This window comes from Lissotriton vulgaris, chromosome 5, assembly GCF_964263255.1.
Source record: "Lissotriton vulgaris chromosome 5, aLisVul1.2, whole genome shotgun sequence".
Lineage (NCBI taxonomy): Eukaryota > Metazoa > Chordata > Amphibia > Caudata > Salamandridae > Lissotriton > Lissotriton vulgaris.
The window spans coordinates 1,716,168,842-1,716,184,972 of record NC_141693.1 but is presented as its reverse complement, the minus strand read 5'-3'; the positions used below and the strand labels follow the sequence as shown (position 1 = coordinate 1,716,184,972).

General features: G+C 45.0%; 1 protein-coding gene across 1 annotated transcript in view; it reads right to left on the bottom strand.

The window, feature by feature from the left end:
* ITGA2B (integrin subunit alpha 2b) overlaps positions 1-16,131 on the bottom strand; it is a 320,876-nt gene that overhangs the window by 283,634 nt on the left and 21,111 nt on the right. Inside the window, exon 2 of the mRNA XM_086923897.1 lies at positions 2,230-2,360. Within this exon, the coding sequence (XP_086780023.1) occupies positions 2,230-2,360 (131 nt within the window). The remainder of the gene's footprint in view (positions 1-2,229; positions 2,361-16,131) is intronic.

The following is a 16,131-nucleotide window of genomic DNA, read 5'->3' as shown; positions in this document are numbered from 1 at the left end:
GTCCGCCTCCCCCCATTCAGATCTGAAGCCACCGAAGTCATCTGCGGCGTTCCTCAAGGCTCCTCGCTCAGCCCAACCCTCTTCAACGTGTACATGAGCCCCCTCGCAGACATCGCACGCCAGCACAATCTCAACATCATCTCCTACGCCGACGACACCCAGATGATCCTCTCCCTCACTAACGACCCCGCCACCGCCAGAGCCAACCTCCACGAAGGGATGAAAGAGGTAGCCGAATGGATGAAGAACAGCCGCCTGAAACTGAACTTAGAGAAGACGGAAGTCCTCATTCTGGGATCCTCACCCTCCGCCTGGGACGACTTCTGGTGGCCCCCAGCCCTGGGCAGCGCACCCAAACCAACAGACCACGCACGCAACCTGGGCTTCATCCTGGACTCCACCCTCTCCATGATCAGACAAGCCAACGCCGTCTCCTCGTCGGGCTTCAACATCCTGCGCATGCTACGAAAGATCTTCCGGTGGATCCCCACCGAGACCAGGAAGACGGTCACCCAGGCCCTCGTCACCAGCCGTCTGGACTACGGCAACTCCCTCTACACCGGCACCACCGCCATACTCCAGAAAAGACTTCAGCGGATCCAGAACGCCTAAGCATGACTCATCCTGGACATCCCCCGCCGCAGCCACATCTCCGGACACCTGAGAGACCTGCACTGGCTCCCGGTCACCAAGAGAATCACCTTCCGACTCCTCACCCACGCACACAAAGCCCTACACAACCAAGGACCAGGATACCTCAACAGCCGCCTCAACTTCTACGCTCCCAAACGCCAGCTTCGATCGACGGCCACGCCCTCGCCACCGTCCCCCGCATCCGAAGAGCCACCACAGGGGGACGGTCCTTCTCCTACCTCGCCGCCAAGACATGGAACTCCCTCCCGACCCACCTCCGCCTGACCCAGGACCACCTCGCCTTCAGGAAGCAACTCAAGACCTGGCTGTTCGAGCAGTAGCGGACCCCCCTCCCCTAGCGCCTTGAGACCCTCTGGGTGAGTAGTGCGCTATATAAATGCTGTGATTGATTGATTGATTGATTGATTGAGTGGGGGTTTGATGTTATTACCTGTTATGTTTATTGTTATGTACAGATTACGCAGCCTGGTCTAATAAAATGGCCTTTTACGCTGACACTGCGTGGTCTGTTTATTGCGCGATGCCGGACCCCGGGGGAAGCACAGTCGCAGACTAGTCTTCCGCCGGGGTCTTTCGCGCAGGATAGGGCAGGCAGGGGAAGGGGAGGAGTTAGGGGGTGGGTACATAGGCACCGGGGAGGAAGGGAACTTCCTCTTCCTGCGCCTGGCACCATCGGGAGGGAGAAAGAAAGGCCACCCACCCACCCGGCAGTTGGAGGTGCGGTTTTGGGTCTGTCTATAGCGTTCCCAGTTTAGGCCAGAGCTGCTTTAGGCAGTACTTTGAAGGGACAGGGGGGTCAAGAGCGGGCACACCCATCCCTTGGGGGGGGGGGGTTCGAATGGCGGATAGAGGCATGACTGGAAGGACGCAAGGAGTGGGCTGGATGACAAGTGATTGAGGGGCAGGAATAAAGTATGGTATGGAGCTTCTGGGGTTTTTTGATGAGGTGGACCGAGTGAAACGAATGAGAGGGGAGTGTGAGTGGGGGTTTGATGTTATTACCTGTTATGTTTATTGTTATGTACAGATTACGCAGCCTGGTCTAATAAAATGGCCTTTTACGCTGACACTGCGTGGTCTGTTTATTGCGCGAGAGAACAACAGTATCTCCCGTGTTATGCTGAAACGGAGATTACATCTATGTTTGGATTCCACTTACTTCTCTGCGTGTTTCATTGGATTTATATTACAATAACCGCATTTTTACATTTGGCGAAAGGCGGTTTTTCAGCATTTCACCATTTTGACAGATTTTCTACGATTGGAGCATACAACAATTTATGGTAATCTAAGGATCCAAAGCTACCTTCATTTCTTATTTAGGGGATAAAACGTGCACAAAGGCCCTCTACTCTGCAGGCTTCCTGTGCGAGTCCTGAATCCTAAATGTGAGAGTGGAAGGAGGTGGGTGGGTGAGTAGACACGCAGTAGGGCTAAGGGTAGGGAGCAGTATGTTCGCCAGACACCAAGCAGATGAAAGGTCGTAATGTACCACAAACTTGGGACTCCACAACATGGACGAATAGGTTTGCTTGTGACTTATGCTGTTTCTGAACTGGGTGTAGGAGGACTCACCTGTCTGGTCAAACTCTACGGCAGTGCAGGCGGTGCCATTGAGCTGCCAGGGGCAGTGGTACACGGTCCCTGCCGCGCTCACACCTGGCTGCGAAGTGTTCATCTTAGGGGCTCCAACCAAAATATTCATCCTAAGGGGACAGAGAAGACTGGGTGTTACACAAACATGCTGCTGGCTCTCCTGTCCAATGTCTCAGGCCTTTGACCGTGGATTCTCACACATCTCGTTACCTGATCATTGAATGTGTTTGGCATTCAACTCTGACCCCCGCCACAATGCCAGTATTTGCTAAGTGCAGCAGCAGAGATTTAGGAATAGTGAAACAGAGTGTTTGGGGTGTTGTGCACACCTTTTATATTAGAAATGTAGTTATCAGTGTTTTTGAGTATAGGGTTTTGTTCTTGGGTGTGTTTGGGTTCTTTTGTGCCGGTCTGTGTCCTCACCTCTCCATGCATCATTGCAGTCATATCCGAGCCACGTCGCTTTAGTGTCTCTGCTTTTTAGTCCGAATTCTAGATCTTGTGTCATTGTGTAAGGCATCTTGTGCTTGTTCTTTTCCTGTGTCACTGTCAGAAGTTTTGTTAGTGTCAGCTCTCTTGTGTCTGCTTTGGGTGAAATGGTCGTTGTGTGGACGATTGACAGGTGGGAGACCTGGCTGCCGCTCTGGTTGTGCAACAGGAGCATCTTTGGGTTTGGAGGACTAAGGCCACGCCTGCCACTGGCAGCCCGAGCAGGGTACGGCCACTTCCCGCCTGTGCAGCCTGAACACCTGGGGAGGAGATGTGTGCCCTCCACCTCACAAAAGGACCTGTTCCATCTAACTGTATGGACAAAAGCCAACGTCCACCATGTGTTTTTAAAGAGGACACACAAATTTATGTGTCACAGCAATGGATCTATATCTCACATCTGCCATACAGTGACCTAAATCACTACTTTAACTGTGATGTATGGTGCTGTGTCTGCTTATCTAACCCTCCCACCAGTTACCGGAGGACCTGAAGAAGGAGAAAAAGGTGAGGAAAAGATGGCAGAGCCTCACGGGAGTAAATCCATGGAAGGTTACAGGCAGGTGCTCTCCTGTGTCCTCAGGTTCTCATCATTAGCACCTGCCAACTTGAAAAAATAAATAGATATGTGGTGTATGTGCTACGTGACCCTATAAGGAGTCCCGGGATCTGGCATAGAAACCCGGAACACCCTAGTTTAAAAACGAGCTAGACCCACTGGCTATACTATTTTATTCCTTGCTGTGTGTCTACTCAATTAAAACCAACATGTTTCATTGTCTCACAAAAATTTTCGGCAATTTCATCAGGGTTAGGGTCAGCGTCCTCACTGCACCTCTTTTCTCCGTTTATTGTACCTGCAAACAACAGCATACCACATTTCATCAACATATGTGACAGACATGCATCAAATTAAAAAGATATAAAAAATATCTTTGGGGAATCAACAATATCTCGTGTGATATATTTACCGGGTAGTTGCCCCTCATCGGCATACCTGCAACCCCGTACGAGAAACTATTTTGCACACTGTAAATTATTTACAGGTCCCGTCTTAGTCACTGCAATAAGTCAATCTGTACAAGAGAGATAAAAATCATTACAATACTCATTACCCTCCCTTTACATACATAGTGCAGTCAGCCATTCTGAGAGTGCCCATCAGGTCAGAACATACATGTCGCTGTGATCCCCACTGCTTGTTTGCGAACTGTGTGTATTTCCCACAAGTGGGTGCGTGGAGCTTCCTTCGTGTGCTACAACCTATTTTTCGTGTAGCACCGCTGGAAGACTCTCTGCCTTTTCTAGGCGCGCCCTGTCAAGTATAACCCCATACATGCTAGAGTCACTAATTACCACTCCATATAGTATAGTCCATCTGTCATCTAGGATAGTGCAGAACTCTCGCTGCTGGTACAAACGAAGCACCAAGGCTCACAAACGGCTTGACAGAGCCCCGTGGAGCAACTCCACCACTTATTGATAAATAGCGATGGACGCTTCCCGTGTTTAATACAGTGAACTTGGTCTCCCCTTAGTGCCCCCTCCTTACCGATTAGACGCGGGTATCTGGCCAACGCTCAGTCCCTCGTCTGCATCTAGCTTAAGGGGTCTATATTAACAGCAGCGCGCGCTGCCACCAGCTCTTACGACCCCCCCCTACTGCCGGTCCGGTGTCTGTATACAGGATTGCACTCTGTGGCGGCAGCCATCATAGAGTATGATAACATAGCCCAGATACATCAAATGAATAGATATGTATCACGCTTGTATTTAATAACGAAAATATACCAAGGATCTACATACTTTCTCATCTCTTTTCTACTAGTCCATTACTGAATGGCATTTACGGGGTTCTATATCAACAGCAGCGCACGCTGCAACCGGCTCCCAAGACCCGCCCTACTTTTGGTCTTGGCGCCTATATACAGGGTTCCACTCTCTGGCAGCAGCCATCTTAGAGTGTGTATGATTGCGTGGCCCAAATATATAAAATAAATGGATATGTATCACATTTACATTTAATAGTGAATGTAAACCAGGAATCTACATACTTTCTACTCACTTCTACTTGTCCATTATTAGGTGTCAACCCCACCCATTACAGATATGAGTGTTGTGTATCACGCCTGCATGGTATGGTACACTCAAAGGCGATCTATCCCTCATACTAGGTACACACTCACTCCTTATAGTACCTGCATGCTATTTTCATTCAATTATCATAAACTCAGCCACGGGGAGAAAGGGCAAAAGAAAACTCCCCCCATCTGTATTGGACTAAAGGCAGACGGATGCACATGAGAAATAAGGCTTTATCCAATAGTCGGCCTAGAATGGTGCCACTTTATTCCATTCTATCAGGTCGTTCAGCCCGTGTTGATCTGCCCGCTCTTGATATATCCACCGGGCTTCTTTCATGATTAATCTGTTCAACATATTGTACTGGTCACCTAGTACCTTTTCAAGTACCGCCCATCGTATGTCCCTGGGTTGATGTTTCTGGGTGACAAAATGTTGGACAAGTTTCGTTGTGAGTTTACCTGACCTGAGTGTACTCACGTGTTCCTGAATTCTGATCTTGATTTTTCGTGTTGTGAGGCCAATGTAGTGTAAGTCACATGGACATGTAATTCTGTAAATTACGTTGGTCGTATTACAGTTACTAAACCTATTAAGGTGCCAGATCTTCCCATGCATTAAAGTCACACTCTTAGTGGCCACTGTCAATTTATAAACTGTACATCCCCCACAAGGGTAGTGCCCTGGAGGTACGCCAGATTCTCTAGATTCCTGCACTGGTCATGTATGTACAAGACGGTCCCGAAGGTTAGGGGACCGTTTAAAAGCAAACCTTGGTTGGGGCATTTTCATAGATGCAGTGCTGAGCAGATGCCAGTGTTTTCTAATGAACTGCCTGATCTTCGTTGGACATGGTCCGAAGGTCGTGACCACTGGAATACAGTCATTGCTTGCTTTTTCATTCCTTTCCAGTAGGGCATTCCTAGGTGTATTAAGGGCCCTCTTCTTACCTTGTCTGATGACCTTTTTAGGGTAAGCACGATCCTCCAGTCTTTTGACAGTTCCTCTGTTTGTTCAACATAGCTCTGGGTGGACGTGCAGTTTCTGCGATATCGCAGAAATTAACCCACCAGTAAATTATCTTGCAGCTGATGGTAGGATGGTAGATGGTAGGATCTGTAGTGGAGTAGCAAGTTTTTATTGGTAGGTTTTTGATGTACACATGTCCTCAATTTGTTGTCCTTTGCCTGTATATCTAGATCCAGGTACGTAGCTGTATTTCTGTTCACTGTCCATGTGAATTTGAGACACTTGTCCAAGGTGTTCAACCAGGCGAGGAAATCATGTAGTTTCCCTTCCGTACCTGACCAGATACATAGGACATCATCAATATATCTCTTACAGAGGACAATGGGGCATATCACCAAGCAATAGCGATAATTATCGCTATTGCTTGGTTAGAGACAAAAATTTACAGCTGAGCTGCAGTGATTTTTATCGCAGATAAACCTTGGTATTACCAAGGTTTATCGCAAATGCGATAAAAATCGGCCGCAATGCATGAATATCGCTGAAAAGTCCGCGATATTCATGCATTACCGAGCTAATGCTCTTAGCCATGTTATCCACCTCCCATTGGATAACATGGCTAAGAACTGCTCAGGGCAGGTGTTAGCTTTTGGAGATTTTCGCGCTTAGCGCGAATATCTCCAAAAGTTGGTAATAGGAGATAGCGATGTTAGCAACTGTTTTCAGTCGCTAACATCTTGGCACGCCCACTTTGCATGTTATTAGTGATAAATATCACTGACATGCAAAGTGGGGCCCAAGATGGTCGCTATCTCCTACTAGCTGTCGCTAACTGGTGTTAGCGACAGCTAGGTAATAGGGAGATAATGTTATCTCCGCTTTCTTGGCTTTTAAAGCAAAAAAAGCAGAGATAAACCCCCTTGATAATATGCCCCAATGTTCCTCCGGAAGAGATTGGTGAAATGATTGATGTAGTTAGACTCAAACTGGCCTACATGGATGCAGGCCAGACTGGGGGCAAAAGTAGCCCCCATTGAAGTCCTGGAGATCCTCCAGGTATAGCTGATCTTTATATGCAAAGAAATTGCACGTTAATGCAATCTCGATGCATTGCATCACAAATGTCTTGGAAGTGTCATAAAACCATTCGTATTTCACCAGGGCACGTGCTGCTGCCACCAGTGTTGCTTCCTGGGGAATGCTGGTGTACAGCGACTCAATGTCGATGGTCACCAGAAATTGGTGGTTTGGGTCATATACCACGGTATCTAGATGTCCAAAAATATCCATGGTATCTGTATGTAAGACGGTTGCGAGATAACCCATTCTCTTAAGAAAAAATCAGAAAACTGGGATAAGGGTTCAAGCAAAGATTGAATCACGGATACTATGGGGCGCCCGGGTGGAGGGCGCTGGGCTTTGTGTATTTTGGGCACAATATAAAATGCCGGGACCCTAGGCTTAGTATTGATCAGGAATTCAGCCTCTTTGTATGTTAGCCATTTCTTCTCTCTGGCTTCAGACACCAGCTTGGATATAATACTTTGTAATTCTTTAGTGGGGTCCATTGACAAGGGTTTGTAGTGTTGCTGTGCTCCTAGTAGTCTTGAGACTTGAGACTTCAGTCTCATAATCTCCTGTGTTCATCACCACCACTGCCCCACCCTTATCAGCCCGTTTGATGGTGATGGAGGTGTTACTTTGTAAAGATTTCACAGCTTGCTAGTCTGTTCTGCTCATATTACTATGAGATGAGTTGTTCAGATTGCGTTCCAGGTCTGTAATATCCTTAAGGACCTTTTGTACCTTGGGCCTATCTGGTTGTTTGGGGGGGCAAAAACGTGAAGGGCGTCGCAAATTTGATGAGAAAATAGAGGGAGATTCTTGTTCCTTACCCTCAAAAAAGTTTTTAATCTTGATCTTCTTCATAAGTCCATTGAACACTCCTCTAAATTTGAAACTGTCATGTTTTGGCGTTGGAACATAGCCAAGACCCTTGTCCATCGCTTTTTATCAATAAGTGGTGGAGTTGCTCCCCGGGGCTCTGTCAAGCTGTTTGTGAGCCTTGGTGCAGCGTTTGTACCAGTAGCAAAAGTTCTGCACTGTCCTAGATACCAGTTGGACTATATGGAGTGGGAATTAGTGACTCTAGCATGTATGGGGGAATACTTGACAGGGGCGCCCCTAGAAAAGGCAGAGTGTCTTCCGGCGGTGCTGCATGAAAAATAGGTGGTAGGACACGAAGGAAGCTCCACGCACCCACTTGTGGGAAATACGCACAGTTGGCAAATAAACATTGGGGATCACAGCGACATGTATGTTCTGACCTGAGCAAGGTTCCAGGAGAGGTGAGGTACACTCCCTGTACAATACAGATATAAATGATACTGATTGCTACAGAGGAACATGAAATTTGGATTACACGTATGTATCCTTTAATTGGTTTAGTTATTTTCCACTTTTTTGATATGCAGTAGCAAACGTTTAGGACTGTGGCCCTGAAGAAAGCCGTGGGATTTGTTTCCCTTTAGGCTGAAACATGTTGACCCTATATATGCAGTTATATGGTTAGACTGCTTTCTTTGCACTGTTCTTGTTTTTATTAAGGGAGAGATCAAGTTATATTAAAGTTGGTTGTATTGATCCTCTGTCCTTTTTTAAACTCACCACACTTTATTATTTATGCACTGCACTTAATCCCATCACGATCATTAAACTCATGGTCTTCACGGTGATTGAGGATGTGACCCAAATGAGTATGGGCTATGGACCAGTCTCAATGATAATGAGACATACCATCCCTGTTTGGATGACCAAATGAGAATATTTGATCTACATTTGACATTGATGGGAATCCAGTATTTTCTCTGTATGGGTCTATTCAACAATTGCAGTGAGTCCAAGGATATGGGTTGTTCTTTTGGCACTTTATGAGGTAGTTAGTTGTATCTAGCCCCTTTACACGCTCACTGATTTATACAGGAGAGCGCGTATTTTCGGGAGTCTAACAGGCTCTTATATAGACCCCCAGTTTGTTTTTGTTATGTGACTGACCTGAGAACAATCACAAAAGGGCTGTGGACAACCACAACCTAAACGGAGCACTGCGTGATAGACGACCCTGGTCGTCTCAATACATTACTCATAAATCATCACCATTGACTCTTTGCTCAAAGGCATTCCAATGTAATCAAACCTTGGTGTATGCTATGCCATCACCAGCAAGTATCTGTCATTAATACATTATTACAAACAAAAGTCATTATATGTCACATTGAAGTTCATCATGGAGTTCCTTACAAATCATAAAAATGACCAAAATCAATAATTTGCAAAATACCCAGCAAATTGCCAAAATTTAAGCACGAAAGTCCCAATGCATTTCGGGTTCTAACACCAAACCCTTCATCAGGGGATACATGTCAAACGTTCGTAGAAAACAGGGGGTATCCAAGTATCCTGGCCACAGTAACCTACAACACAATAAATATCGTTTTGATACAAGATACTGCATTTCCTCATATCACAGTGAAGGTGTTACGTAATTATATTTAGAATTTGCACTCTGAGAGACCTTAACAACATATAAAAGAACATGAGAGTAACAGAAAGGAGCCAGGAAACTAAAGATGTGCTGATATCATACTAGTGTGTTTAAAGTGCATGCCTCTGTCTACCAAATTTAAGTGAAAGGTGATCATAACCTCACGTATTGATCAAAAAATGCCCCTATTTGGCCATGTGAAATGCTAGATCACTAGCGGTGAAAATCTTACCGGTCAGTATGTAAGGATCCTAGTATTGCGGTATGGCGTATAAAAAGTTGTTCCCCAAGGTGCACCAGTTATGTGCAGTGTCCGTCAGACAGTGAGCGAGTAGTTCGATGTTAAACCTCACAAGGTTTAAATGGGCTGTAAAGGATAAACGACTCGCTGAAATGTTTTTGAAATATGTTTAAAAACGCTGTGTGCTAAACCACATTGAATAGAAAGGCTTACCACTGAACTATGAGTGAGTTGAATGGCGACCATCTGCCGTGTTGTACTCAGAACGCTATCCCAAAAACTCCAAAGTGTCTGAAAAAATCACAATACAGCGTGTTCTAAGGCTCAGCAGTATTGAATACACCGCAGCCCGTGTGACAAGATTTAACTCCCCTTACCGATTCTGTAAGATTGCTGAAACGCCGTCCGTGATTCAATTTCACTCGCCTCTCCCTTCCCCGATCGTATACAAGCTATTCCAGCCTGCTATGCGCTTTTAAAGGCGCTTTGCCGTATTTCTAAAATATGAAGATAATTCGTTGAAACGAGGCGGTATTTTCATTTATGCCCAGCAAAGGATCTGCGTGGTGCGCAATCCACTATGGGATGCTCAAAATAAATAAAAATCCTGGGGCATATTATCAAGGACAGGCGATACATTATCACCGCTTTCATCGGCAGGAAACTGCCGATAAAGCGGCGATAATGGCCTTGATAATATGCTCTATGAATTCCAATCGAAGCCCATGTTAGATGTGAACACATCTAACATGGGCTTCAATTGGAATTCATAGAGCATATTATCAAGGCCATTATCGCCGCTTTATCGGCAGTTTCCTGCCGATGAAAGTGGCGATAATGTATCGCCTGTCCTTGATAATATGCCACAATCCTAACCGCTGGATAATTCAAAGAAATTTAAGAGGCATGTGATATGTGGTTCGAATTTGAATCACAACTTTATTGATCCAAATTCAATGCCAGTAGGACAAACAGCGATATTTTAAAAGTGAGTCAGAATGGCGATGTTCCTAGGATATAAACAAGGTTCACAAAGGGCAGACTCTTCAAATTATATAGTAGAGAAAGAGTAATGTACGTGCTGATCGGTGCACAAGCACCATTCAGAAAAAAGCTAGTCAAAATGATGCGGTTTTAGTATTCCGTGTGAGAATCCATTATAATGATAGTGAGGAATGTGGCCCAATGAATTTATGTGCCAAAGTCATATACATCATTATATAAGAGCTAATTGTAAGTGTGGATATAACCAAAATAACCGGTGAACGCTACAAACGAAAAAAGAAGAGAAGAAGGGAAAATATAGGAGTGCAAATTCTGTACATAGTCAAATCCAATCACACTATGTCTCACAGAAAACATAAAATTTCATAATGGTCATTCAACCCTCCGGGAGTCACAGTTCCTAGAATTTTGATCCAATGTGTCTCCCTACGAGCTAAGACAATGTTTATGTCAGTCCCTGAACTTGTGGTGATATGTTCTAAGACCGTGAAACGTAGTTGTGGTATGGTATGCGATGCCTGCAGCCAGTGTGCAGCTAAAGGCAATGTGGTATTCTGATTGCGTATTCTGCTCTAATGTTCTACAATTATAGTTCTAGTAACCTCCCATGGTGTTACTCCCGTGAGTCTCTGCCATCTTTTCCTCACCTTTTTCTCCTTCAGGTGCTCTGCACGCTGGTGGGAGGGTTAGATAAGAAGACACAGCACCACACATCACAGTTTTTAAGTTGTGATTTAGGTCATTGTATGGCAGATGTGAGATATAGATCCACTGCTGTGACACATAAAATTGTGTGTCCTCTTTAAAAACACATGGTGGACATTGGCTTTTGTTCATACAGTTAGATGGAACAGGTCCTTTTTTGAGGTGAATTTATTGAGTGGGGGTGCGACCTGTTCTTTTTCTACCCCCTTGGCACCTAGTTGTGGATAGAGGAGATGTGTGTGACTGCTAAGCAGGAGATACTTCCGGTCCCTGGGAGTCAGGGCCTGGATGTTAAAACGTCAGAGGTGAACTCAGCAGAGTCTGAGGGGGCCCACCTGATGGAGGCCAGTCCGGAACCGTGTTTCTGGAGGCATCACATAAGTTGTGTGGGGAAGGGAACTCGGACTCCCCGTCGCCTGCCAGCATAACATCCAAGATAGGCGCTTGACATGGTCTCCTTGTTTGAGTCCCTGCAGGACGGTTTGGCCCCCGCCCATCTCCAACAAAGAATGAATGGCTCGTCTTTTTTCCATGAAGAGTTCACAGCTCTGGCCTGCTCCTCGGGATTGTACAACCGGTATTTCCAGTACAGTACTGCTTCTAGCTCAGTATCTTTCAGACGGAAATTCTTCAACAAAACTCAGGTTTTGAGACCTACTGCTGCACTGAGGTTTAGATGTACCATCAGCCCTTCTATAATACAGTGACGTACCAGTAGCCGGATCTAAAAGTAGTAGAGAGTATATCGCTGTGTAGCGGGGCAAGAATATCTATTTTTTTGTCCTCCGACTTCTGTGCAATGATTAGTATTACAGAGATTATTTATTTGCTCTCTGTTGCCCACTACTTGATTGGTACAGTATGGTGTGGGTTTTTATTTAGGTCAAAGCCTAACAGACAGCCCAGCTGTCTGGTTGCTAAAACTTCTTAGTGATATTCTGAAAGCTGACCTAGGAATGCATTCCACCCATTGCTTACCATTAGCTTTGTGGTTTGTAATTCACATTTGCCTGTTTTTTATTTGTTGGCTTTATTTGTTTTAGGCTGTTCAGCATGTCTTTGTCCCACCCGTGGAAAATAGGCTGTTTACTATATTCTGAACGCTTGCTTTCTGCAAACAAGCCATTACATTTTGTTCTTATCTTGTCACACTTGCTGTGCATTTAAAGACAGAAGTCAAATGTCAGGTTCTGTCTTCCGAGGAAGTTTGGTCTTTACTTTTCCTTCTCTGATTTCAAAGTGAGAAGATTTATCTGACAATCTGGTTGTGTGAAAGGAAAGGCTTTTTCTAGCAGCAACAAAATGTAAATGTCCTTAAATAAACTGTGCAAGTATTTCACCATATATATCAGAAATAGGAAAGCACCAATGAAGCAAATTTTGGGGGGAATTCTGAAGAGTGGTGGAAAAAAATATTGTAATATGATCAAAACAAATAAAAGCACTAGGTGATGCCATTCCTACACATTATCGTTTGTGCACTGAATAGTTTCATCATTAAAAAGGTATGTCTGTGCAAATGTAACAGTCACTTCAATTGAAAATGTGTAGTCTGTAATGGTAATGCACTACCACAAAATGCAAACTCCACTTTACACCACTGCACACTACAAACACTTTACGCACTCTATGCCCCTCAACTCTATGCCACTCCATGAGACTATACACCACTCCTCGCCACTCTACATTACTCTCCACCACTCTATACCACTCCATTCTACGCCACTCCAATGTGCTCCAGGCTCTACCAGTCTACTCCTCTCTATGATACTCCATGCCACTCCACTCTGACACACTCCTCTATGACTCACCTTTATGACACATTACTCTATGACAATCTACTCTATGAAAATCTACTCCACTCTATGCCGCTTCACTCTATGCCACTCTACTCCACTCTATGCCACTCTACATCACTCCAGGCCACACTATGCCACTCCAATTTATGATACTCCACTCTAAGACGCTCCACTCTATCCCACTCCACTTATACTCTTACCTACTCCACTGTATGCCGCTTCAATAGAGGTGACTCTACTCCTTTGTATGCCACTCCACTCTACAACATTCCTCGACCCTCCTTTCCACGACACTCCACTCTACGACACTCGTCACTCTATGCCACTCACCTCTAGTACACTCCATGCCACTTTATGATATTCCACTCTATGACACTTTAAGCTTCACTATGTCACTCCACTCTACCTCAAACTCCACTGTCTAAATAATGTTTCACTCACATTCAAGGCACTACATAACTCAGGTCCCACCTAGCTGAACAGTCACATCTCCTTCCATTAACCATCCAGACACCTTCGCTCTGCAGGACTCCTACTCACACACGTGCCACACATGTACAGAACCAGAGCAGGAGGACAGAGGTTCTCTTACATCACTCCTAAAGCATGGAACAACCCCCCACTCCACATCAGAGCCTCCTCCTCTCTTCTTGATTTCTGTAAGAAACTGAAGACCTGGCTTTTCAATGAACCAACCTACCATAGGCTGGGCTAGGCACACACACCCGCTCAGCCCCAGGATATCCTCGAGGGTGATAGCTATGGACCTCATTTGGGAGTAGTCAAGATTTGCCCCCTCTGAGGCCGGGGGTCGCAAAGGAAGTACCAGGAGTAGCAGGGAGCAAGCTAGAGGTCACAGCTGCAACCCCTGACTACTCCCAAATGACATCTATGGTGATAGCGTGCTTTACAAATACACATTACATTTCTAGTATAGGTTTTTAGTGGAGTAATACCCTTCCTGTATAAAATACTATGCCATGGCAAACTTTAAAACTTTTCCCACTTTGGATGCGGCTATAGAGTGCAGTACGCATGCAAAGTGGGAAAAGTTTAGAAAAATAAAAGCATTGTCCAAGTTAACGTCAGTGTCAAAGAAGTGTTCTTTTTTAACACAAAACCCTGTCTACTATCGTTAGTAGACAGGATTTTACAACAAAAACGATGGGTGGTTGCATTGGAGTTACTATGTCCCACCCATGGAATGCACCTAGACACAAAGTAATGCAAAGGGTGCTTTGTGTAACTTTCAGGCAGATTTCCAGCACAAACCAATTTATTTTACTGGAAAGAAAATTCGAAATAAACATTTTGCGCCTGTTTGTGTCAAATATATGAGGCAAACCTTGCACAAAATGTTAATAAATCTGCCCCGAAGTGTAGGGTGGTGGTGTAAGATAGAGGCGTGAAGTGGAATCAAGGCTTGGCACCATAGTATTGAGCAATAGCGATATTCTGCAGCACCTGTATATATATATATATATATATATATATGTTTTTTTACCAGTGAAACACTGGAGCGCAGCTCACAAAGCAGATGCACAGATTGTGATCCTGGGCTCTGGACAGCAGATTCACCTGTAGGTGAACTGTTGGTTCTTATAAGCAGGGCCGGGGGGTCAGGAGGCTCTAAATGCGTCTAGCCTCTTCCTGCTGGAATCAAGTGAGACCCACACCAGACCTCATTCTGCAATTTCGTGGGATACTTTCAGCCCTCCATAAGGCACATCCTTCAGGGGCCCAGCATGTATAGGACGTCTGGGAGCTCAGAGGGTCACAGCTTCCAAAGTTAGCAAGACAACTTTTTGAATACCAAAATTTCAAATTTAAGTCTTTCTTCCCGATTTAAAAACTTACAGGAAAAAAAACAGGTTTTGTGGTTTTTGTGTGTTTTCGGCCAGATGACGGTAGCCTGCCACAAACATTTTAAGAGCAGATCTACTTGGACATTGTCTCTGAGAATGGGCGCAATATGACAGGTAGGGTTTGTGGCAGTTCAGCAGCCCCTCCCCAACAACAGCACCGTCGCCACAGCATGTTCGTCATGGGATGCAGGATCTGACTGTTCTGGGGGACCTTCATGGAATTTGGGAAAAGGTGGTAGATATAGCAAATCATGATTATCCCCGACCCAGATGAGGCCTTTCTCATGTTTTTTTCTATTTATTTACTTTTGTTACAGCGGCAGCACCTGCACTTTAAACATCTTAAGCTAAGCACAGATGCTGCAATTGCTTAAAAAGTAAAGAAATAGAAAAAAAATGCTTTTTTTTCTCTTTTTCAAAACTTTTGAAGCGCTTGCTGCACCCGTGCTTTATCTTAGATGTTTAAAGCTTACGCACTGGTGCCGCTATTTTAACAAAAGTCAATAAACAGACAAAAGAGGCATGCAACCGCGTGTGGCGCCTCAAATAACAAAAAAAAAGACACGGCTGCCATTATGTTAGGTGATGCATGCAGCCCTGGGTACATTTTGGTTTTTTTAAATGCGTTGCGAGTGAGCGTTTCCTGCCTGCAGCAGGCAGGAGAAAGCCATGTAAGAAAATAGTGCTTGAAAGGCTGTAATTAAAACGTACCGAGTAACAACACATGTAACAGGGGGTTTCCTCATGGGAGGTTACAAAAAGAGAAGGAGATACTAAGGATGGACTACTAAGCCTATTGATCAATAAAAACCCACCATTTACAAAGGACAGTGACAGGAGCCAAGTAAAAAGATGACGGAAAGTGGGTGAAGCTTCATGCCCACATCCTGAATACTGTTACAGCAAAGAAATGATGGACGGAATGCTGACAATGCAAATATTCTCCCCCAGTCAAAAGATCTGGGTTAAATCCATGGTTCTTTTGCCCACTACGCCACCCAAGTTTGGACCCAGCCATTTGCAAATCAGTCTTGACCCTGTGCCCCACAATGGATTTAACCCAGATCTTTTGACTGGGGAGAATGTTTGCATTGTCAGCATTCCGTCCATCATTTGTTAGCGCTAAAAAAAATCCTGAATACAGCATGACTCAAAAAGACTGTACAAGCGCTGCCTAGGCGA